The 25,262-nt window shown below is 54.1% G+C and overlaps 1 protein-coding gene across 1 annotated transcript in view; it reads left to right on the forward strand.

Annotated features, from left to right (window-relative positions):
* The first annotated feature begins 10,989 nt into the window (after window positions 1–10,989).
* BMP7 (bone morphogenetic protein 7) overlaps window positions 10,990–25,262 on the forward strand; it is an 89,521-nt gene continuing 75,248 nt past the window's right edge. The window contains exon 1 of the mRNA XM_042930597.1: window positions 10,990–11,474. Within this exon, the coding sequence (XP_042786531.1) occupies window positions 11,057–11,474 (418 nt within the window). The 5' untranslated portion in view covers window positions 10,990–11,056. The remainder of the gene's footprint in view (window positions 11,475–25,262) is intronic.

A 25,262-nucleotide genomic window follows, 5' to 3' on the forward strand; every position in this document is an offset into this window, starting at 1 on the left:
TTTCTGGGTGTGTCTGTAAGAGTGTTTCTGGAAGAGGTTAGCCTTTGAATTGGTAGACCGAGTCGAGAAGACGGCCCTCATCGATGTGGGTGGGCATCCGATCCACGGAGGGTCTGAGTACTGCGACAATGTGGACGGAGGGCCAACTGGCCGTCTCTGCCTGAGCTGGGACATCGGTCTTCTCCCACCCTTGGGCGTCTATGCCGCTGGCTCTCCGGTTTTTCCTACTTGGACCAGAACTTACACCATTGCCTCCCCTGATGCTCAGCCCTAGACTGGATTATACACCGGCGTCCCGGTTCTGCCCCAGGGCACAGGTCTCTTGTTGGGTTGAACCAGTTCCTGACTCGGGGGTGAGCAGGTGACCCAGGCCAGGAAACTCAGGTGCTCCGTTCCTTGGCCCAAGACCCGGATGTCCTTTTTTTTTTGGGAAGCAAGAATCTCTCTGTCTCCACCATGGTCACCAGCTAGCACTGTCCATCTAGAGCAATCGGTGGCTGAATCCCCTCCCGCCCCCCGCCCCATGCAGAGGATGCCAGTCTGTGGAAGGAAACAAGGAAGCCAACACGAAGACAGATGCCCAGTCAAAAGACAGAGCTGGAGGGCTGGAGAGAACAGAGCTGCAAAGAAGAGGATGCCCCGTGCGCCCTGGGAGCCGGCACTGCCTGGACAGTGCTGAGCGGCACCCCTCTGATTTGGGCTCGTGTCATCGGCACTCAATGCCCTCCTGACTTAATATAACAGCTCAGGGAAACGCTGTACTTTAATTAAAGGCCGAGAAGCTCTGAAATGAAGAAACCTGTTTGTCTTTCTCAGGCTCGTCGTTTCTTAAGCTGACCTGACCGGGAAGTGCCTTTTCCATGTACCACGTTCATACGTTTGATGGACGGAGAGAAAAGAGAAGGTGTTCCCGGCAGTGAGGCAGCAGAGGCGGGGAGGTGACAGTCGCGACATCAAACTCCTCTGGGAAACAGAGCTGCGAGGTGGCTGCTCGGAAGCCAGGTGTAGAGAATGACCTTGCCCCCCACCTCCCAGCTTCCTGTATGTTTTAGGGTTCTGCTCCTGAGTGAGGAGATCTGTCTCCACGTGGGGCCATTTTCACAAGATGACCTCTGTGAGTCACATTCCATTGTTTTATCTTTAAAAATTCTGCCTCAGAGACAGACCCCCCCCCCCCCTTTTTAAACACAGGATGGCTTTATCTTCTCAGTCTGTTTATCGCCGAATGCCAACAAGGATTTCGGAAGTCACAGATGCCTCGAACTAACCTCTAAGAGGGACTCAGCGTGGCCAAACTCAATTGATTTTTTTTTCCCCCTTCGAAAATGGCAATGAAACAACCAAATGAAATTAAATGTTCTGGTTATAACGAAGCTTTTGAGCCCCTGTAGATCATCCTTTTACTTCTCTGGCTCCCACCCCCCACCTCCAGCAAGTTCCCACAAGGCATTTGGGAATCAAAGAATATTACCCCATAAAAACAAAATCAGGGCCGTGGTGCCAGAGACATGGGAGGACATGGGACACATTACAGCCGGGAGGTGGGGGTGGGGGTGGTGGCTCCAAGCGCTGACCCTGTCTACCATTCATGGGAGCCCCGAAGAAAAATCCTCCTCGGACTTGGTATCCAAACAGCAGCTGCAGGAGGAGAGCTGGGTCTGCGGTGACCGCAATCTTTGCAACCTCTTTGATGTCTGGGAACGTCGTGCTTCCTGGTTATGCAACCGCAGATAGCTTCCTGGGAGCACACTCTTCAAAGGCGGCCGGGGATGGGTCTGGCTAAAGACGATCCTGGGCTTCCGACCAGAAGTGGACACACACATGCCTGTACCCGTGTCTGGACTCTGCTCCGGGACAGGGGCCCGGGCTGGGGGCATGGGCTGACTTCTTTTGGCTGTAAGGATGAAGCACCCACTCGGGCCAGCCCAAGAGGGTGATGGTGTCATACAGACGCCTGGGTCCGGGGGTCTGGGCACCGGGATCCATCGGGCCCCGGGAAAAGCTGGAGTTAGAAGGAGTTTCTGGGGTCAAGTGGTCCAGGTGCTCTTGGGATTCGCCCCTGGGTCTTTGTACTTGGCGTCGCCTCCTTCGGGGACACCCTTTCCCTGTTTGTCACGTGCCTGGCTTCTCAGACGTCACCTTGGCAGAGAGCCTCTCCCTTGTCACCTGAACACCCGAACCCATGGTCGTTGTAGTCTACACCCAACTGTCAAGGCCATTGTGTCACCCCATCCCCCTAGGAACACGGGGTGCTATGGTGAGCCTCTCAGGAGCACCTAGCAGGGACAATGCTAGCTAGTGACAGCTGGCAGGAACAATCCCGGCTCCTGATTCGGAGACAGGTGGCGTTCCAGACAGAAACCGAGGTGTCAGGGAGTTCGTTCATTCTCTCAGCGGGCATTTGTCGGTCATGCACCACAGGCAGGACGCCTTCTGGGCTCGATTTATGGTGGTGCACAAGTCAGACCGAAGCCCATGCCCTCGTCCCCGTGGCGGAGAGACAAGAAAGCAATAAACGTGTAATTCTATGATATTTCAGGTGGCAGTAAGCATGTATAAGCGTGTCCCACACACTTTGGGACATACTTACATTTAAAAATTAGTCATGATCGTTGATAGGAAATTCAAACGTGCCTGGGTGTCCTGCCTTTTTGTGTCCTAAATCTGGCGGCCCTACTCAGTGGTCAGTCATCGTGTGAGCCACGGAAATAAAAGTTGCGGCTGGCTTTATGGAGAGGTGTGGGTGGAAGACAGAAGGCAGTCAGAAGCAGTTGGCCCAGGTTTCAAATGCCGGCACTGCCCTTTGTCCTGGCCAAGCTCTTTGACTTCTGGGCCTTTGATATCTTCATCTGCGAAACGGGAGACAGAACATCTAATTTCAGGCTGTTGGAAGATTCAAGATAATCCGCGATGCGCCCGGCACATAGTTTGTGTCGTCAGTACTGACCCTCATTATTCTTTGCATCATAGGTAACCTGAGCTCATATCTGTTCATCTTCCCGAACTATGTTTTTACGTGAGTCAGGACTAACCTATTTGGAGTGAGGGTTGATTAAGAGGGAGGCAATAAAGGTAACATTAAAGCAGAAGGAAGAGTATTTTTTTTTTTTTTATATAACAAATGCTGGGCAGGAACACAGCGAGGGAGGCCAGAGAAGGAAGAAGAAACAGACACGGAGACATGTACAATATGGGACAGTGAAGGGTTCCCAGGACCCTGGGAGCCAGAACCCCAGATTTGAATGCCAGCTCTGTCCTGACTCACTGGGAGACTTTGGGCCCCACACTTTTTCTGTGGGTCTCGATTTCTCTCTCTTCAAGATGAAGGACATGATACACACATTTGCAGGATTTGGGTTGCAACCGACTGAAACTCACTACACGGTGGCTTAAACGATCAAACGATCTTTTTCAATAAACGAAGAAATAAACGTTTAGTCTCAGTACGTCTCAAATAAAGCATGGGACGTACTTAGACTGAAAGCCATTCATTATTGGGGCGCCTGGGTGGCATCCGACTCCGGCTCAGGTCACGGTCTCGCGGTTCGTGGGTTCGAGCCCCACGTCGGGCTCGGTGCCGACAGCTCGGAGCCTGGAGCCTGCTTCAGGATTCTGTGTCTCCCTCTCCCTCCGCCCCTCCCCCACTCGCTCGCACGCACTCTTTCTCTCCCAAAAATAAATAAAAAATTAAAAAAAAATCGTTCATTATTTGTCCGAAATTCACATTTAACTGGGCATTCTACATTCTTCTTTGTTAATCGCAGCAATTACAGCCGCCCTTCTCGCTCTGTTTAACCGGAGAAGCTCTGTTTCTGTTTTCTGTGTCGAGCATATGTGAAAAGCGTCCTTGATCAAAAGTTCCAGCTGCTGAAAAAAAGAGGCCTGTAAACTTTAGACGGACATGGTTCCCGTGGCCCCTTCCAGCTCCCTGATGCTGTACCCTGCAGGCTTGTAGCTGTAGGCAACAGAAACCATCTGGGGCTGACTGGTACAGGAAAGGAGTTCACCGGAGGATCTTGTGGGGCTCACAGAAGTTCCAGGAAGGCCAGAGAACCAGGTTGGGGGTCTCTGCAATTGGGAACATGGCCCCAGATGGTTCTGCAGAATGGCCCAGGCCCAGGCTAGCAGCATCTGACTGGCTGGGACCTGGTCACATGCTCTGGTTGCAAAGCAGGCTGGTCCAGGGCATCTCTCATCTGGGGGGGGGGTGGGGGGTGGGGGGTGGGAGGCTGCTTCCCAAGATGGGAGATTCCCTGAACACAAGGGAGGACTCAGACGCAGAGGGGAGGAGGGAGACCCTTGGAGGCAATGGCAGTGAAGGCTTAGGGTCCTGGAGAGAGAATTCTGGATTTTGATGTTTGTGGGGGAATTTTCTGAGCTGGCGGGGGTGGGGGGGGGGCGCTGCTTTGAAACGCACAGACCTTGGGGTCCTTTGGTGTGGGGAGTGGGGAGGCTGCATACACCCTCCAAACCCAGCAGAGACCTATACAGGGACAGTGGCAAACTGGAGTCCAGCATCTGGCTGGTAGATGGGTTTTCTTTGGTCTAACAGTTGAAAAACAAATTGAATTAGCTGCCCATACACACTGAGAGCCGTCACATAAAAGCAGGGTTTCCGCTTCTCTTGAAAGTTAGCATTCTGTGGGAACGTCAGAATACAATTCCTGGATGGCACCCCCCCCCCACGCCCCCACAGGAATGTGGCTTCCAGCTCGCCCTCTCCCCAGCCCTCCCTGTTAGATCTGGGCCCCGGGTCCCTTCCTTCTGTTGTGTTTGTCTCGTGTGTGGTCTCCTTTAGTGGAAGAGGAGGAAAGTGAATTCTAACTTCGGAAACATAGAGTCCGCACACCCGGCGACATCAGCACCCCCTGGGAACCGAGTAAAGGTGCAGAATCACAGGGCCCACGGGGACCAGGGGTGTGGGTATGCGCATTTTGACAGCTGGGGGGGGGGCGGATTTGGGAAATTCGACAGCACAGTCAGGATGGAGAAGGTTTGCTTTTGGATCAAGCGAGGGGGAGAAATGATCTGCTCCCAGGCCATTAAACCACCAGGTGCTTCAAAGCCCGGGCTGTGCAGACAGATGTGGCTTTGGATGATGGTCTCCTCCCGAATGAGTAGCGTGACACTCTCAGAATCCCAGTCTGCTTCTCTGTGGTCCGAGAAGAACAGACCCGCGCCTGGGGGAGGGGGACGTGGGCTTAGGCAGCGAACGGTGTAGCAGGTGCCCCGCTTCGAGCTTGCCAGCCGCTCACGTCTGGGAAGCAGGAAAGGGCTTCTTCTGCCGCTCAACCGAGAATAGTAAATGCTCAAAACCGGTTCCTTCAACTGAGGCAGAAAACAACAGTCGTGCCAGTAAGAAACAAAACCGAAGCTTTCTCCTGGCTCTTTGGGAGACCCTGATAAATAAATCTATCTGGGAGCATCAGCTTTCCCTGGAGCGAGTGTGTGTGTGTGTGTGTGTGTGTGTGTGTGTTTTCCATCTGCAACTGTGGCTACTGCCACATGCACTGAAGACCGATAGGAGCTGTTTTGTGTCTTACTCCTCTGTTGAAAAATTTGTGCAAAGCCCCAGGGAAAGTGAGCTTGAGTCTCTATCTCCAGCGCAATGAAAGGTCTGCATGGAAAGCCACATTTCATTACAGGAGTGCTAAAATAATTTCCTCTCTGGGGCAAGTGGACACACACACGCACGCACGCAAGGATCTGCACACAAGGATGTGAAAACCTGTGCACGAGGAGGCTCTCGGCCCCCTATTCCCGGCGGGCGTCTGACGTCCGTCCAGGTCATCAGGCCATGGCCAGGTGGGGAGACAGAGGGAACAGCTCGCTAGACTGGCCAGGCCGGGGGGAGGGTGCCCCCGGGGAGCCCCCAGGCCCGCTGAACTTCTGCCGGGACAGGTGGTACAAGGGTTCTGCTGGGGAAGACGAGGTCCCTACCTCCCGCTGAATCTGAGCGTCAGCAGGATGACTTTTTTTTATTGCCTTCGAGACACATGCTGACTCGGTCAAAATCGCTCCGGCAAGATGTGAGCGATGATGTATGAAATGAAAACTTGCCCCAGCGCTGAGAGCCGGGTGTGGACTCTCGGCTGGGCTGGCCAGACACAGCGATACCCCTCACGTTTCCAGGCTGTCTTTCAGCCAGGCGAAGCAGGCCCCAGGTGTGGAGCAGAGAGGGCGGATCCGGTTACGGCCGGCCGGGGAGTCCTGCGCTGGGTGCCCAGCTCAGGGAACCACAACCGGGGTGGGGGCTGGGGCACCGGCTGCTGGGAAACCAGATAGGCCCCCGGGAAGTTCCTGGGCCCTGGATGGCACAGGAGGGGCGCCGGGGGACGAGGGGGGTCAGAATGCAAGCCTTGCCCTTTCTTCTCTAGTAGTGTGATGCTGCTCTGCTCTCACCCCTCACCCCGGCTCTCGATCTCTCATAATGGCGAGAAATGGACTTTTCTCTGCTTGGCCAAAACCAGACCCTCACGAAGAATTGTGTTGTTGTTGTTGAATTTTTTTAATGTTTATGTTTGAGAGAGAGAGAGAGAGAGAGAGACAGAGCGTGAGCAGGGGAGGGGCAGAGAGAGAGGGAGACCCAGAATCCAAAGCAGGCTCCAGGCTCTGAGCGTCAGCAGAGTGTGATGCGGGGCTCAAACCCATGAACCACGAGATCATGACCCGAGCCGAAGTCGGTCTCTTAACCGACTGAGCCACCCAGGCGCCCCAGGATTGTGGTTTTTTTTTTTAATTTTTAAAATGTTTTTATTTATTTTTGAGACAGAGAGAGACAGAGCATGAGCAGGGGAAGAGCAGAGAAAGAGGGAGACACAGAATGGGAAGCAGGCTCCAGGCTCTGAGCTGTCAGCACAGAGCCCCACGCGGGGCTCGAACTCACAGACTGTGAGATCACGACCTGAGCTGAAGCCGGACGCTTAACCGACTGAGCCACCCAGGCGCCCCTGTTGTTATTTTTAACTTAGAAGGCTTTCCTGTTAACATATTTTCCTTTTCATCCAGATCGTAACAGACACTTATCAAATGCTTTCTCTGTGCCCCAGTCACCTTGCAAAGCACTTTACGTGAATTGCATTAGCTTCCAAATCCTCCTGGGAACCGCAGGAGAAAAGTGACCCTAGGAAATGGGCGCTAGTAGCCTCCCATTATACAGACAGGGAAACTGAGGCACAGAGCGCTTAAATCTCTGAGACAGAAGGGCAAGTGGCAGGGCTGGGGTGTGAAACCAGACAGACAGGCTCCCAGGGCCAGGCTGCTAGCTCCCCTCTCCCCACCTTTCTCTAAACAATCTCCAAGGTTCTGATGGTGTCTTCAGCTCTCAAACCAGCATCCCATACATTCCCGGCCAGATATTTCTCGACTGTGTGTTGGCATTCATTCATCCATTCATTCATTCATCCAGCAAGCATTCGCTGAGGGCTGGGTGCAGTGCTGGGGACTCCTGTGGGGGAGGAAGCAGGGAAAATAAAGAACACACCCCCTCCCCCAGCGTGGATGGCAGGAAAGATAAAGCCGAATCAGGTTGTGGGAATTCGGAGGGAACCTTATCTTTGCCCAGATCTTGGATATGGAGAGCGTGTTTTCTCTTCACCTTGCATGAGAAAAGACGGAAGGGTCTCGGGGCGAGGGGTCTGGGAGACACCTCGCCCTGGCGCCTGCATGGTCAGCCCTCAGTGAACTGTGCTTTTCAGGTATTGGCTCTGCTCATTTTGCTATTCATCCAATGGGCACTTACTGAGCACCTGCTGTGGGCCAGGCTCCACTGGGCTCCCGGTGGGATGTGCAGAGGGGTGAACCATAATCCTGGCTTCAGGGCCTTCCTGGGGTTGAGGGGAGCAGGGCAGATGCCGACCAATCAGTTGTTTTCATATGTAAATCGGTAGCACCAGCACCGGCCGCCCCCACCCCCTGCCTCCCTCGCTGGTCAAAATCCCCCTGAAAAACTTAAGAGTGGATTAAAAAGCAGACAGGGCTGCAGCAGAGGAAGAAAGTGACCTCCTTCATCTCAGCTGGTGACGGAAGTGAGCTCAGGGGCAACAAAGCCCCGCGTCTGTTCCTTGCTCTGCACAGCCTGTGCACCTGCTGGTCGCTCTGCCTAGGATGCCTTTCCCTGGCGAAGCTGGCTCTCCCTCGTCCTTCCAGGACGCAGGTCAACGGCATCTGGTCCAGGAGATCTCCTTCCCACTGCCTCATCCTGTTGACTTAGCCCCGTGGCTTATCACGAGATGATCTAGGGCGCGCCCCTCACCCGTGGACTCGGGAGGCCCGCCAGCACTCCTCTGACTGCCTCCGCAGGCCCCCGTGTTTGCTTCCTACCCACCACGATGCCCGTTCGGGTCTCTGCTCCCTGACCCTCCTGTGTTCCCTGTGCTGCCTGGCCCCGGCCGAGTGCACCACATCCTTCTCCGAGAGAATCAAGGGACAGCACTGCCACCCCTCCGGACCTCTAATCCCATTGAAGGTTCCCGCTTCGTCTCCTCTGGGCTGAAAGCCAGCTTTGCGATGGAGGCCGCCGTGCGGGCTCGCTCTCTGCGGTGCCCTCCAGCCCAGCACTGTGCTTGGCACTGGGACGGGCGCGTAATTTGCAGGGCCCAGTGCAAAATGAAAACAGGGGCCCTTTGTTCATAGATTAGGAAGAATTGCAACACAGAAGCAGCAGAACATTAAGCCAAGCGTGAGGCCCTTTTGAGCTTTGGGGCCTGGGCGTCCCCACGGTTGCCCGCCCAGGAAGCCCACCCTGCCTGACACGGAGGAAGTACTTCACAAACCTTTGTTGAAGGAAGGAGTTAATGGATAAAGGGCAGGTGGAGGGGGCTTTCAAAGGGCCTTGACTGACAGGTGGGCAGAGGGGCCTCAGGACCTGTTCCACCTGGAAGCCAGGGGCCTAAGAAACATGAATGGCTCTGACTTGTAAGCCTTGTAGATCTCTTCTCCTTGCCTGGCCTCCGGCCTCTCTTCTCTGGCTGCGATCTTGTCGAAAAGCCCCCAAAGGACCGCATGGCAGAACCATCTCTGCTCCGGAAAACTCTAGAAGGCCAGGTTTATCTTGACCGACCCCGGAGCTTTCTCCTGTCCCCAGGCGAGGCTTAGCCAGACTGTCCCCCCCACCCCCCACCAGCCGGGGCTCTTGTCTCCCAAACTCAATACTTTACCTTCCTCCCAAACTCTAACCCACCATCTGGGAACTCCTAGCTTCTGGATTTGCCTCTTTGGGGCAGTCCTAGGAGGGGACGGAGGCAAGGTTGAACTTGTACCCACGGCCTCACTCGCACTCCGGGGGAGTATTTTGCTCCTGTTTTTACCGATGAAGACATTAAGGTTCTGAAGGGCAGTAATTCACCTAAGTTCTCCAAGCATCATCCAAGGCGTCCGTGTCCCTGCCCAATAGCGCTGGGCCCCGAGGAGCTCAGGATGTTTGCGGGGTGAGGGAAGGCCAGGAGGGAAGAAAGGAGGTCTCAGGCACAGAGCCACAGAGGGGAACTGGGTGCAAGGTGGATCCTCAGACAATGCCAAGCCAGGGGCTGATGGGGAAGGGCGGACATGGGGTGGGGTAGGGGCCAGGGTATTCAGTCCCAGGCTCTGGAGTGCTAGGAAGTAAACGGGGGGGGGGGGGGGGGGGGGCGGGAGCCCAGATGGGAGTAGGCGGGGCGAGTTCTGCAGCTCATAATTTCAATCCTTCAGCAGATAATGATTGTGCGGCCACAGTGGCTACCAGGACCCGGGTCCAAGGCGCAGCGGGTACAGAGGAGGCTCAGAGAAGCCAGGCCTGGGTCTCCGGGGTGGGGGACTCCGTTTCCGGTGTGTGACGCGGGGCGGGGGGGGGGCACGGGACAATAAAGGCAGCACGAATAACTCAAAACAGGAATCCAGGCGGTGAGGGGGGAGTTCAAGAAAACACAAGAAGTGACCTTACCTCTCCTGGTCCGGGAGGAAAGTGGCACCCGAATGGCACCCGGAGGTGGAGGGTTGGCTATCGGAGCTAGGCACAGAGGGTGGGAAGGGAGAGAATTCCGGGCGGAGGGGGTGGCAAGAGCGAAGGCTGGCGCTAAGCGCTGGGAGGCGCACAGGGGTCAGCGTGGCTGGAGTAAATGGGGGGAGGGGGGCTGGTGGAGCAGAGGGGAGGGAGGGACTCGGGGTCACCTCCTCCGGGAAGCCTTCTCGGATTGCTGCGCGGCCTCCGCACCCTCCCCCCCGCCCTCCCCCGCTTCTTCCCCGTCAGCCCGAGAAGAATCCCACCGGTCCCGCTCAGGCCTCCTCCCTGGCCGGACTCCGCGTCCCCAGAGGGCAGGGCCGGCTCGGATTCCTCCCTCCGCATCCCCGCGGCGTCCGGCCCGGCGCTGGGCACCCCGTGGGCACTCGGTAAATATTTGTAGAGCGCACTAGATGGAATGAATGAACCCATTGGGCGCAGCTGGGGGGAGGGCGGGGCCGAGGGCAGGTGGGAGGCCGCGGGCGCGGGAGGGGCCCTTGGAAGCCCGTCCTCCTCCTCCTCCTCCCAGGCCCCAGCGCGTACCAGTCTGGAGCTCCCGAGGCGGCCTCTCGTGCGATCAAGGGCGCGCACCGCTGGGAGAGCGACTCGGGGCCCCCGCTCTCCGCGCCGCAGTTCGGAAGAGAGTGGGTCGCCGCCGCCCGAGGGCGAGAGCGCGAGCGGAGCGGGAGGAAGGAGCGCTCGCTCGCCCGCCGCCTCGCTGCCTCCCCGGCGCTCGCTCTGCCGGCTCCTAGGTTTGCCGGCTGCTCCTCCCACCCGCGCCCGCCTCCTCGCTCGCTCGCTCGCTCGCTCGCTCGCTCCAGCCGGTTTCCGAGCCCCGCGGTGAGCCCGGGCGAGTGCGGGGCGAGGGACCCCGGGGCCGGCGCCGAGCAGGGGGCGGGGGTCCGGGCAGCAGAGCGCAGCCGGCCGGGGAGGGGCCATGTCCGGCGCGGGCGCAGCGGGACCCGTCTGCAGCAAGTGACCGAGCGGCGTGGACGGCCGCCTGCCCCCCTCCGCCACCTGGGGCGGCGCGGGCCCCGGTGCCGGGTGCCCGGAGCCCGGGTCGCGCGTAGAGCCGGCGCGATGCACGTGCGCTCGCTGCGCGCCGCGGCGCCGCACAGCTTCGTGGCGCTCTGGGCGCCCCTGTTCCTGCTGCGCTCCGCCCTGGCCGACTTCAGCCTGGACAACGAGGTGCACTCGAGCTTCATCCACCGGCGCCTCCGCAGCCAGGAGCGGCGGGAGATGCAGCGCGAGATCCTCTCTATCTTGGGCTTGCCCCATCGCCCGCGCCCCCACCTCCAGGGCAAGCACAACTCGGCGCCCATGTTCATGCTGGACCTGTACAACGCCATGGCGGTGGAGGAGGGCGGCGGGCCCGACGGCCAGGGCTTCTCCTACCCCTACAAGGCCGTCTTCAGTACCCAGGGCCCCCCTCTGGCCAGCCTGCAAGATAGCCGCTTCCTCACCGACGCCGACATGGTCATGAGCTTCGTCAACCTCGGTGAGTGCGGGCAGGAGGGAGGGGGTGAGCCTCTAGGTCAGGAGGCACTTTGGGACGGGGAGGGGGGGGGGGTCCCTTTTTGCACGCAGCCCGCCCATCTTTACACTCCGGGCGGTTTGCAAAACCGCAGTGCCTGGCGCAGGGTCCGAGCAGGGACCCCAAGCAGCGCGCGCCCCAGGTAGGGCGAGCCGGGCTCCTTCGGCCCGTGGGAGTTTGGCGGAGGAAGGGGTTGGTTTGAAGCCCCCTCCGGGTGAAGTCGGCCGGCCGCACCTCTGGGGGGCGGGAGGCGCCGGGCCCGCCGCGGCTCAGTTCAAAGCGCGGGGCTGGGTCATGTGAGCCGTGCCGGGCCCGCGCGGCCCCTGCTACCTGGATTTAAAGGGCCCTGTTGGGCGAAGCTGCCTTCCCGCCTTTTCGGGGCCCCTCTCAGCCCTGCCTGGACCTGGCATCGCCGGCGTCGCACCCCCTTCCCCGCCCCGTGAAGCCCTACCTGTCCCCTCGCGGTGCGCCCGCCTTGGCGTGCGGCGCGCCGCCAGTGTCTCCGGGCGCCCTCCTGGCGGCCGGGCGCCCCCTTGCCTCCCAGCTCTCCTGGCGGGAGCCGGGGAAGAAACGGTGCCATCGCGAGCTTTCTATTTTAAATATTTAATGATAGGTCCCGGGCGGGCAGAATCCATTTTCGGCGTTTATCACGTGTGGCGCGCAAACCGCGGGTTTTGGCGATTGAGTGGCGCGGGATCTCCGAGCAGACGCTGCCGGGGGCGGTCCCGGGGGACCTAGCTCTCGCCTGGAGCCGCGATGGCCCGGGGGACGGGAGGCTGGCGCTGCGGCGGGGGCGCGGGGGCTCCTCCATCAGAGCGCGCACGGTCGCCCGACTTGCTCAAACTAACCCCCGGCAGCGCGCTGTAGGACTGATGATCAAATATTTGGCTTCCCGAGATAACACGCCCCGATAGCGCCGTTTCCTGAGCCGATTTCATTCTACGTGTGTAACTTGCTGCGAAAACGCGAACGGAGCCAGGACAACAAACTCACGCCCACGGGCGCCGTGTCAACAGGGAGATGATACCGAAGCCCCCCGCTGGGGGCGCGGGGCAGGGAAGGGGGCGCGGGGGAGCGGGGATCAACCCTCGTGCTTCCAGCACCGGATAAGGTTCCCTGAGTTCCCGGGTCGCCATTGTCTGTCCTAATAATAGCGAGAAATCAAATAGTGCAGCGACTCTCAGCTAGAAAAGGGTGGGAGGTTTAGATGCCAAAATAACTTCAAGAAAGTTTAAATTATACTAAGCAGCCTGTTAGAAGGAGGCAGCTCCATATGTCCTGATTTAGAACAATCTCCAAGATGTATGAGGTGGAAAAAAGCAAGGTGCAGATCAGTGAGGTTAGTATGTGCTTGTATATCATCCGTTCCCCCTGGAAGAAGATACCATGAACGTGAAATACATTTTATGGGGGGGGGGGGGGTAGCACTGGAGCTGGGGCTTAGGGAGTGGGAGCTGGGGTCTGAGTTTTCATTGTCTGCACTTTTGTCTGTGTGCCTTTTTTTTTTTTTTTTACAATGTGTATTTATGACCTACACCAGAACCTAAAGAAAAATTCCAAATATATTTATAAAAGCGGGGCTCTGTAACCATCCTGAAGCTGGGGGTTAGCCAAGGCCCTTTCTCTGGTGAGGGATTTATGGTATCTAATGCTCTCTTGGGTCCCCGTGACTCTCAGTGAACGCAGCAGGTCCCAGGGGTGGCCCTCAGAGCTAGGCTGGGGTCATTAGAAAGGGGTATGTAAACCCTGGCTTCTGTGGAAGGCTTTGCAAACCCAGTGCAGAAAAGCACCCTGTTTATATGGATGAGCCTCGGTGGTCAGGGCTCCCCCCACCCCAGAGAAGAACTAGGCTGCTGACTGAGCGCCTCTGGGAACCTTGGGGCAGGGCTGTTTGCTCTCCCTTGGTGGTGGGAGCGAGCTGGGACTTGTTTGGGAAGGCCACAGCTGGGTGGTTCACCTCCTCTGGCTGAACACACACCTTTCAACCCGTTAGCCCCATTTCTTTCATCTTGAAAGGACAAAGACCGGCTTGTCTGAGCCTCTTAATCAGTCGGGCTGGCTTTGGGCTTTGTGGGACAGTCCTGACTTTCTCAGGTCTTGCTTTCTGGAACATCACTCCAAATTAGATGGCAGAGTGCCTTTTAACAGAGTGCGCTGACCTTGTTTTCTTTCTCTCGCCGTCCCTAAAACTCGAGGTAATTAGTTGGGTGAAGACCTGGGCTGCAGTTTGGCAAGACTCCTCCTGTAGATGCTTTAAGGTTGGCCTTTAATTTCTGCTGAGCAACAGCACAGGAGTAAACCGCCCGTCCCTTCCATTCTGTCCAGGCTCCAGAATTTCTCCATGGGAGGGGCTTGGGGGTGGCAGCCGGGGGTGGAGGGGAGTCTGTAGGAGACTAATCTGGAAGCTAAGTTTGCAGAGGGAGCACATGGTTTTTCCTGGGGTTGCAAAGCGTAATTGATCTGTAACATACCAAGTTTTCTAAAGGTGCGTTTAGTCTCACTTTATCCAAGCAGAAGAAAATGTCATTTGTCCCTATCAGACCATCAGTGGGTATCATGCGGGGGACCTGGGGTGACGTTGGGGGGCTGTGGGTGGAGAAGCTGGCGATCTCCAACACCCTCTCCTCCCTCCACTCCACACGGCTGCTGCCCTGCATGCCGGGGAGACCTCTGCCTGGATTCTGAAGGCTTTTGCAGACCCAGTGCATTACTCTTGTGTCTGCAGCCAAACCCGGTTTTGTTCGTCTAGGTTGTTCTCCTTGGAATTCTAGCTTTTTGCCAGGCTGAGTGGGGTCTAAACTAGAGAAGGAGCTGGGAGAGAATGTACAACAAAACCAGGTGCTGAGATTGAGGACTTCAGACCCCACCTTATGACAAAGACCAGCCTGTCTGATGAACCCCCCCCCCCCGTGTAACGCTAGCTGAGCTGCGAGGGAGACTCACATCTCAGCCTGGGCCCCTTCAGTTCAATGGCGAGATTTGTAAACTGGTTTGGATTAACAAGCCCCCGATTCCTCTGTGTAGAATTTAAGTTTTTGAATTCAAAACAGGCTACCTTCTCTGAAGTTGTCCCCAGGCAATGTGAGTTCTGCAGACCGAATCCAGCCAGAGCCCCCTACCATTTTTTTTTTTTTTTTCTTTTTGCCTTTGGGGAAATCCAAGCGGCCCCTTTTGGAACCTTCAAAAGAAGCCGGCTGGCATTAGGGGTGTGTGATGGGTGTTCGTCTCCGGCCCAGGTTATGAAGGAAGCAAATTTGTTGAATCTTCGGAGCTGAATTAAAAAAAAGAAAAGGCTGGAAACCGGTCATTATTGGACTCCACGTCTCAAAGTGGCTTTTGTTAACGCAGCCAAAGAGCGGGGAGAAGAAGGCTGTGCAGTTTTTTGCTTTATGCCATCTGGCTGTCCTTTTTGTTGACAAGTGTTTGGCATTACGATCTCTCCTCTTGCCCCTTAAGAACAGGCCCTACCACTGTAGACCATTAGAAAAAGATTCTGTTACAGTTTAAAAATTTCCTTCAGGGAGTGCTTCGAGAAGGGAGCATGGGCTGGAGGCATTTGCAGCTGTAACCTGGCTTGTGTTAAAATTTGGAAGGGGCGGAACCACATTCCAGCACTTGGAGCGCAGGCCCTCACTGGTGAGCAGCTGGAGGTTAATATAGATGTCACACAGGCTTTCCCCCTTCTTTCTAGCTTTCTTTTCTTGTTTGCTGCAGGGTGTCCTCACTCTAGGGCTGCACCAACAGCTGTGTGCTTCGGAACCCTCGCGAAATCGCTCCCCTTAAACCTCCTTTTCCTGCTTCTTAAATCACAGATCTTCTCCCACCCCCGCCCCCCACCCCTTTTCCCAAGGATATACGTGCCCCGGACTTGAACTTTCTTGATCTTCTTTGCATGCCCTTCGGGAATCCAAGCAGGTTGAGGCCGAGCCCTGGGTGCCAGCCTGCTGTGGCTAGTTTGGGGTTTTGATTCCGGGGCTCTGCTTTGGTTGTGGAGTGGGGCGAGGGAGGTGGCCCGGATAGATTGATTTCAGGACTGCAAAGGGGCGATTCTGTGAATGCCCAGAGAGAAGAAACCGCTTCTAAAGCACCGCTCTTGGGACGCCTGGGTGGCTCAGTCGATTAAGCGGCAGACTTGGTTTCGGCCCAGGTCGTGATCTCACGGTTCGTGGGTTCAAGCCCCACATGGGGCTGTATGCTGACAGTGTGGAGCCTGCTTGAAATTCCCTCTGCCCCCTCCCGCCCCGACACCCCTCACCTTCTCCCCCCTCCCCGCCATCTCCCCATAAAGAAATGAACTCAAAACACAGCTCTTGTGAGCTGTGGATCAGGGGCCTTTCATCCCGTAGTAGGGCTCTCAAACCCCTGCGAGATAAACCCAGCTGGCGTCCGATCCCCTGACGGCCAGAATGCCTGTGATGTGAGCGAATATCACATGTCCGCTGAACTCCGAGACAAGTGATGACTTCATTCCGGGGAGAGTCCCATCTAAGTTGATTGATCACCCCTATCGCTTTAATATCTTTTTTCCCTATTGGGTAAGGTCATATTTGGCCCATTGCAAGCATCACAGTGTCCTAACGCCCCCCCAGTCCCCACCCTCCCCAGCCTGCCCATCCGTTTTGCCAAATGGATATTTTGAATGGAGGGCCCGAAGGGCTGGCCATGTTCGTTTCTTTGCAGTCACTCTTCAGACCTAGCTGGGGGCTGTCGACACACTGTTTCTGGCAGGCTGCTGCATCACTTTGCCTTCATGCCGTCAGGCAGTGTCGCGGGGGTTCGGGCACAGGCAGGGATGCGTGGGACCTGTCATGTTATCGTCAGAAGGAATGCAAAGAAACGCCGTCAAAACGTGGTGGTGAGAGAGCAACGCAGCTGTGTATACTTCTTATAAAAGACTTAAGTCCCACTGGTAAAATCAATATATTGAATTGCATGACCCTCTGCTTTTAATTAGTTTAAATCAAATGTGCCGGTGCCATTTTGCCTCCTCTCGCCTTCATGGGGCGAGGAAATACCAATATTTACATAGAAACTGTTAATTTGTGGTGAAAATGATGGCACATTTAGCTTCACACACCCAAATTGCTCAGACTTGATGGATCCCAGAGCAACGTGGAGTCACAGGGTGACGTCACCGGGGCGCGGGAGCAGGGCAGAGGCGGCCCCAGGAATGCGGGGTCGCCTGGACCCTGGACGTCGCGCGTGCAGGTGGGAGCTGCCGTGGGTGCGGGTGCCCGGGGAAGCTGGTCTTTGAAGCATTTGGCCGGTTCTTACCCGGTGAGCCAGAACTGGTGAGCTTGACCCGTGCGTCATCTAAAATCTTTCCTCGTGAGCATTCTTACAAAGCTGTTCAGCGGGCACTTGCCTTTCTGGTTGTTTTGCGTCCTTGCTCCCAGCATGCTGGGTCTTTTGTACGGGGCAGCTCAAGGCACAGTACTTTATTTATTCCAGAGCTTCAGATGCTTTTCTTTCCAATTCCTGAAACAGTTTATAGAGGAAGGGGGGGGGGGGGTTCTTTCGCTGCAAACGATCCCGTGTATGATCACGGCTATTATGTGAACCATTTGGTATTAGCTGTGTGTTCAGCTGCAGTTGAATTCTGGGTTTTGCAGCAACTGGCATTTGACAAATAATATCTGACAAAAATGTGACTTGGTATTTCTTAATATGGAACAGATATTTTTTCATATATTTCATAGTTGACCTCCCCCCCCCCCCCCCAAAGATTGCTTGAACCCAACGGGGAATGACGCGGTGGGTGAACACCGGGGGCCGGCCGCGGCGTGTTCTTCCCCTCGCCAGAGGGGAGTGTTTATGATCTGGGGGGTGGGGGGGAGGACATCAGGAGCGCAAGAGTTTGACACTTACTTATGTGAAACTCAGAGCAGCATGTGCGATGCGGCCTTTCAACATTTGTAGCAGAAGGCATTGTTGGGAGCCGCGCAAAGCCTTTGCTGATCCGAGTGGAGTGGATTGAATTAATGACAACTCTGAGCACCAGTTTTAGGGTAATTGCTTTATTGTTTTGGAGCCAGGGTGCTTATAATCCGGTTCCTGTACAAACATGTTTAACGTGTGTTAATGCATTTGCAAACCAGAGCCTCTCAGCCCAGCCCTGCTTTCCATTAATTGATGTCGGTAGCATGGTACAGTGTTTCAAAGGGCTGGCCAAGTATAAACTGTGTTTCCAATTTCCTTCCTTTCCTGTGTTTGGAATGCCAATGTTAATTTGTTCCCTTGCGGGAGAGGGGGCTTCCAACTGCAGCTTTCTATAAAGGGCTTCACGGTGAAGGTCTCCAGCCCTTGCTGATGCTTGGGGCTGCCTGGCCAAGTTTCCTGACACTTTGCAGCTAATTCTGGGTGATATATGGAGTGGGGGGTTGGGGGGCTTCACTGCCTTGTAACGGAAGTTCTCGGTGACAGCCGAGGGTGTGACTTGGCAAGGGAGAACGGAAAGGCATCCGCCGCGATTTCTCTTTAGACACGGCTTAAACCCATGTGTCTGTTTCCTCTCTGGTTGCTGTGTGACCTTGAACAAGTTCCTTAACATCTCTGAGTTCGTGTCCTCGTTTTGTAAAGCTGGGTAACGATCCCCTCCTTCACAGATCCTCGCGAAGGCACAACCCTATCACACACGTGTAGAGCCTGGCACACAGTAGGTGTGCACGAAACGGTGGCTCTCGTTTTTGTGGTGGCCACAGCACTACTCATTTTGCTATATTGGTCTCGAGGTGAGGTTTTTAAAAAAATTTATTTCTTCACGTTTATTTATTTTTGAGAGAGAGAGAGAGAGAACATCAGTGGGGGAGGCGCAGAGAGAGAGGGAGACACAGAATCCGAAGCAGGCTCCAGGCTCCGAGCCGTCAGCCTCCAGAGCCTGACGCGGGGCTCGAACTCACAAACCGCGAGATCATGACCTGAGCCGAAGTCGGACACTCAACTGACTGAGCCCCCCCAGGCGCCACCCCCCCATATGTGTTTTTTAGTACTTAAAATATTTAGGTTAAGCCACCCATGTTATTTTAAAGATAGCAAGAAAATGGCCCCCAAAATGTGTGTGTGTTCGCACACACACGATTTCCTTCTTTCCGAGATCGATGAAATTTGAATGAGCACACCAAACTTCTTTGAGGATAAACAGAGCATAATGCTGACTATTTCTCTTGCTTTTAGCATCTATGGCTATTTAAACATTTTATTTCCAGGGAAACTAAAACTTGGGTGAAGGTATATGGGAACTCTCTGTACTCTCTGTGCAACTTTTCTCTAAGTCAAAAATTATTCCAAAATAAAAAGTTTTAATTAAAAAAAAAAAAGCCCAGCACTGAACTATTTCTTCCCACCCCTTCTGGAAGATGGTCAAAGTACAAATTGTCTTTTCCTTCAAGGGAGCGACAAGCCCAAAGCATTCATTAACAGAACAGCACAGCCTCCCCACTCTTTATTGGAGCAGGTGCGAGGCTCTCCCCCACTCCCCCGGCTGGGGGTTAGGCTGCAACAAAGCCCTGTGTGGATTCAGTGCGTTTAGAAGCCTCTGGAGACCCTGGGACGAAAGAGAACGTCTCCAGGGCCCGAGACGAGGGGTGGGCTTAATCACTCAAGGCTTCCCGTAAATTCCCTTCAGCTCTTTCTACACTGCTCGAAAAATCTGACTTAGTGAGTATTAGGTTTCCCTGCATCTTTGAGGTCACGTGTTATTCTTTCCCATCTTTATCTCCCCAGAGTGGCTTTCAAGTTCCAATCTTTTGTTGTCTGGCTTAATTAAATTTGGCTGTGAATAAAAACTTGCACTGTTTCCAAAATCGAGGACTCGCATGTTTTTTAAGCACTGGAGTTAGGCCTGTGCTGTCTTGTCATGCCAGCCTCTCTCTTGCTTTTATGTAGTTTGGAAAAAAAAAAAAATCTAAACACTTAGCGTGACAGTCAGCTTAGACTGGTTCTGTAATGGTCCCGGTGCTCATCTGCCCCGACAATTTAAGGCGGCCAACAGAGGCAAGCAAGTTATTCTGCGGTTTCAATGACTTGTGTTTGGCCTTTGATAAAGGACTCTTTTCTTGACCGTTTTTTCAGACAGTCTTACTATTTTGTTCTTGCACTGTCTTGCCAAATTCTCATGGCACAGGAGGTGATCAGATATTGGCTGCTTGTATGCATGAATGAGTTGAAGATGTTCTAAGGCAGCGGCTTCTGAATTTTTTTTTTTTTTTTTTTTTGCTTCTGCCTCCCCACTTGTAAATTTCTGGGTGGAGGCCCTAATTAGAACTAAGTCCTATTGGGGGCGCCCGGGTGGCGCAGTCGTTTGAGCCTCCGACTTGGGCTCAGGTCGTCATCTCCTGGTTTGTGAGTTAGAACCCCACATCTGGCTAGCTGCTGTCAGCCTGTGTGCACAGAGCCCGCTTTGGATCCCCTGTCCCCCGCCCTCTGCCCCTCCCCCACTTGCACTCTCCCCCCAAATAAATATTAAAAAAAAAGAAATCCTACTGTTTTAGTTTTTTTCTTTTCTTTTTTTTTTTTTTACCTTATAAAACATATCTAAAATATAAATTTAAGGAGGAAGGCACTAAAGGTAAAAACATGGGGCGCCTCGGTGGCTCAGTCGGTTGAGCGTCTGACTTGGGCTCAGGTCATGATCTCGTGGTTCCTGGGTTCAAGCCCCGCGTCGGGCTCTGTGCTGACAGCTCAGAGCCCGGAGCCTGCTTCCGATTCTGTGTCTCCCTCTCTCTCTGCCCCTCCCCTGCTTGCACTCTGTCTCTCTCTGTCTCTCAATAATAAATGTGTTTAAAAAAAAAACAAAAAGAAAGAAGACCCTAAAGGTAAAAACAATGCAAAATTCTGATGTTAATTGATACACATTTTAACTAATTGATCATTATTAATTAATACAAAATTGCACTTTTATTTAACGAGACACCTTCACCTAATTTTGCTCTCACGGGTGAGTTCATGTTGTGCGATAGAACTTGATGGCTTTCAGAATCGTGGCCCAGCAGTTCGGGATCAGCGAGCTAAAGGCCTGGTCCTACATTTTTATTATTTTGGCCCTCCATTTGCCTAATCAGCATAAGTGCAGTTATCACATGATAACAGAGACCGCAGTCTTGGTAGGCTAAACCCACAGAGGTTTGTTGTTCTCTTGTATTAAGTTTGGCTCCATTGTGGCTTGGTAGGGGCTCCGCGCCTTGGCCGGGTTGGCAGGGGGCGCAGGTCCCCTGGCTGATGGGGCTGAACCCTGTCCGGTGTCACCTGTTGCCAAGTCGGAGGGAAAGGCTCTGTGAATCGTGCCTGGGCTTTGACAAGTGAATGCCCCACTTCTCACATTTCATTGGTCAGAGCTGGTCACGTGGCCACAGCTGACCCAAGGTGGGCGGGGAAACTAGAACCCCAGCTTGGAAAGGGGAGCACCAGAAGGAACCTGGGAAGTGCTGTACTACGGTGGGAAGGCTTTCTCCCAGGAAGAATATGGCAGTGGAAGAGAGGAACTGTTGGCTGAAACACGATCCTCACTTTGTATTTAAAAAAAAAAAAAGTTTTTTAGGGGCGCCTGGGTGGCTCAGTCGGTTGAGCGTCCGACTTCGGCTCAGGTCATGATCTCACGGTCCGTGAGTTCGAGCCCCACGTCGGGCTCTGTACTGACAGCTCGGGGCCCGGAGCCTGCTTCCGATTCTGTGTCTCCCTCTCTCTCTGCCCCTCCGCCACTCGCTCTCTCTCCTTAAAAGATAAATAAACATTAAAAAAAAATTGAAATGGCTAAAATGGTGAGCTTTAGGGACGCCTGGGTGGCTCAGTCAGTTAAGTGTCTGCCTCTTGGTTTCGGCTCAGGTCATGATCTCATGGTGTGTGAGTTTGAACCCTGTGTTTGGGCATGGAGCCGACAGTGGGGAGACTGCTTGGGATTCTGTCTCTCCCTCTCTCTCTGCCCCTTCTCTGCTCATGCTCTGTCTCTCTCTGTCTCAGAAGAAAATAAACATTAAAAAAAGATTTAAAAAATGTTTTTTAAATGTTTTTATTTATTTTTGAGACAGAGAGAGAGCGTGAACAGCAGAGGGGCAGAGAGAGAGGGAGACACAGAATCTGAAGTGTTTTTATTTATTTTTGAGACAGAGACAGAGTATGAGTGGGGGAGGGGCAGAGAGAGAAGGAGACACAGATTCCAAAGCAGGCTCCAGGCTCCGAGCTGTCCGCACAGAGTCCCATACGGGGCTCGAACCCACGAACCGTGAGATCATGACCTGAGCCTGAGTCAGACGCCTAACCGACTGAGCCCCCCAGGCACCCCAAGATCCTCGCTATTTATCTCCTCCACCAGTTACGCAGAGATTTTTATCAAAGCTTGGCTAGTAAATTTCCACCTTCCCTGACGTCCATCGGTCCTTGAAATGTACTTAATTATGATTGGAATATTTTCCCCACATCCCGGTGGGTCCCTCCAGCCTCCCCCAAGTGCTTGCACCCCATTGTGGAGACCAGTGTTTCTAGAAGTTTCTGCATCACTGAGGTATTGACATGGTTCAACAAGAAGAACCACTTCTCCTCTCTCTTCCCACTTGTAAAACGACTGACCTCTTTAGGACTTGTCTTTCAGCAAAAGCACGCTCCAGCCTCCGTCTGGTTCCCGACCCAGAGAATCAGGAGCCTGATTCTGGTCCTGGCTGGCGCTTGTCTGGCTTGTGCAGAGTATGACTCTGTCACGAAGTCTTGCCCCGAGTGGGGGTGCTGCCTTTTCTGCCTGGGCCTCAGGGCCACTTCCTGTAGTCTGGGTGGGATCTTGCAGGGCTGAATGTAGGGACTGAATTCAGAGAGTCCTTCATCAGCTAAATACGCCACTGAAATAAATCCTAGTGATAAAGGACACCATCGTTTTGTAGCAGCCGTGGGGCTCTTACACCCCTCTTTATCGGGCTTCTCATTTAATTCTCTCAACGTTCTGCAAAACGAGTCGTTCCCCTTTTATTAGGGAGCAGGAAGGTAAAGGGGCCCCAACTTGCGTCGCTAGAAAGCTGTGGGGTTGAACGTAAAGCAGTGTACTCTTTTCTCCTCGGCCCATGGAGGTATGTGAACGGGGCTGGGGGACACGCAAGGGGAGTGGTGTTGGGCCACCGAAACACGCTGAGCCCTTGACCTTAACTTTGTGGTTTGGTGCATACCTTTTTCTGTCATCATCTATCCTGCTTATGATAACTCCCTCCTCCCTCTCTGGGACCTCAAACAAACTGCCAGGGTGGAGGGTCCCGAGTGCCGTGTACCGGGGCTCCTACATGCACCCCACTCCCCTTGGATGGTGAAATTCCAGAGGCAACTAAAGATGGGTATTTAAAAATTTTTTTGGTGGCGGGGGGTGGGGGTGGAGGCGCCTGGGTGGCTCAGTTGGTTAAGTGTCTGATCGGGTCATGATCTTGCGGTCTGTGAGTTCGAGCCCCGTGCCGGGCTCTGTGCTGACAGCTCGGAGCCTGGAGCCTGCTTTCTTTTTTTTTATTTTTATTTAAAAAAAAAATTTTTTTTTAATGTTTATTTATTTTTGAGACAGAGAGAGAGCATGAACGGGGGAGGGTCAGAGAGAGAGGGAGACACAGAATCCGAAACAGGCTCCAGGCTCTGAGCCATCAGCACAGAGCCCAACGCGGGGCTAGAACTCACGCACCACGAGATCATGACCTGAGCCGAAGTCGGACGCTTAACTGACTGAGCCACCCAGGCACCCCTGGAGCCTGCTTTCAATAATTCTGTGTCTCCCTCTGGCTCTATCCCTCCCCCGCTCATGCTCTGTCTCTGTCTCTCTCTCTCTCGAAAATAAACATTAAAAAGTTAAAAATAAAAAATTTTTTAAGGTTATTTGTTTGAGAGAGATAGACACAGCATGAGCGGGGGAGGGACAGAGAAAGAGGGAAAGAGAGAATCCGAAGCAGGCTCCGCGCTGCCAGCACAGAGCCCCACGCAGGGCTTGAACCCACAAACCATGAGACCGTGACCTGAGCCGAAACCAAGAGTCAGATGCCCGACCAGCTGAGCCACCCAAGCGCCCCTAGAGATTGGTATTTTGATAGCAATACCTCAAGACACTCTAGAGAAGACTAGAATCACCAAATGCCTAAATGTCCACGAGCAGGAGATTGGAGAAATAAATCTGCAATCCGTTTATTTATAAATTTGTAATCAACCAGAAGGGAACGGAAGGTCTTCTTTCTTATGTAGCAATACAGATTCAGAATGATGTCAGGAGGGAAAAAAGCAAGTTGCGGGAAGATGTTTAAAGGTATAACCACTGGACACTGTGTCGAACCACACACACTCAGGAGGGGGCACCAGGTCATACTATGTGTCGTCTGTGGGTCCATACGTATGAGGTCACACCAGGGGCACTCCCAGCAGCTGCCTCTCGGGAGGCAGGGAAGGAATGCGATTGGGGAGAAATTTCAAGTAAACTCCAACGGTTCCTGTCAAGTTTTCTTTCTGTTACACTTTGCTCTGCGATCTTTGTTGATTACATTTTTTTTTTCCAGGCCCCAAGGACTCGGGGAAACCCTCCCAGAGAGCCGGTCTTAAGAGAATGTTCGGGGTATCATGCCCCAAGGGCCAATAACTAATCAATCCACAGACCCACTAGCGCGACAGGGACTCAGCTGGCAAATGAAAAGCCTGTGCAGCTGTGCCCTGAGACCTTTAAAACTCTTTCTGCCCCCGTTCATAAGATGCCCAATGTGCAGCAGACATTCGTTTATGAGCGCGAGAGACAGGGTTGGGGGGGGGTCATGTTAGGTCTCTCAGCGTTCCTCCTGGTCCTGAACTTTGTAAAACGCACCCCCCGCCCCCGCCACCTTCCCCTTTCTCAGGTTCCCTTTTCTGATTGACTTGACCTAACGTTTGTTGAGAGAGAAGCCCTTAAAAATGGCAGTGGGGCCTCAGAACCTTCCAGGGCTAGTAAATGTTTATAGGGTAGAGGCACCGGTTGGTCATTTCCTTTAGGAGGAAACAATAAATGAAGCTACTTGCCTTATACCTACTCGAACCCTGGGCTCCTCATTGTCTTAATATACTTGGGGGGGGGGGGATGGGAAAGGGGGTCCAGAAACCTCTCGTGGCCCAGACGCCCTGGGAACTGGGCGGTGCCTTCTTTGGGTGGATGTAGGGCAGGGTTTCCCAGTCTTGGCACTCTTCGATTTTTAGCCAGACGGCGCTCTGTGGTGAGAGGTGCCCTGCGTGTTAACAGGGTGTTGGGCAGGCCCTGGCTCCTCCCTGCCAGGTACCCGTGGCACTGCACCCCGAGGCGTTTTGTGTCCAGACGTTGCCATTGTCCCCCGTGTGTGTGTGGGGGGGGGGGAGTTGCCCCCAGTGGAGAACCACTGGTGTAGGGTACCTTTCCTCAAAGTTAGAAACTGATTTGAGAGCCTTTGCTTCGAACCCGTCGGCCCATGGCGGTGAATGGGCGAAGCGGCATTTCTAGACCGATGGATCATTTTCCAGTCGAAAGGAACACGGACTGCAACCAAAATGTGAGCCCTCTCATGGGAGCACAGCGCTGCCTGGGTCTGAAACACCCTGGGGACAAAGAGGGAGGTCACATCTCTACAGAGTGGCATCATCTCCCAGGAACCAAAGTAGTTTTGTTTTGTTTTGTTTTGTTTTCATACTTATTTTGGGGAGAGCACAAGTCGGGGAGGGGCAGAGAGAGGGGGACAGAGGATCGGAAGCGGGCCCCGTGCGGACAGGCTGACCTCAGCGAGCCCGATATGGGGCTCGAACTCACAAACTGGGAGA

Source organism: Panthera leo, chromosome A3 (assembly GCF_018350215.1).
Source record: "Panthera leo isolate Ple1 chromosome A3, P.leo_Ple1_pat1.1, whole genome shotgun sequence".
NCBI classification, from domain to species: Eukaryota; Metazoa; Chordata; class Mammalia; order Carnivora; family Felidae; genus Panthera; species Panthera leo.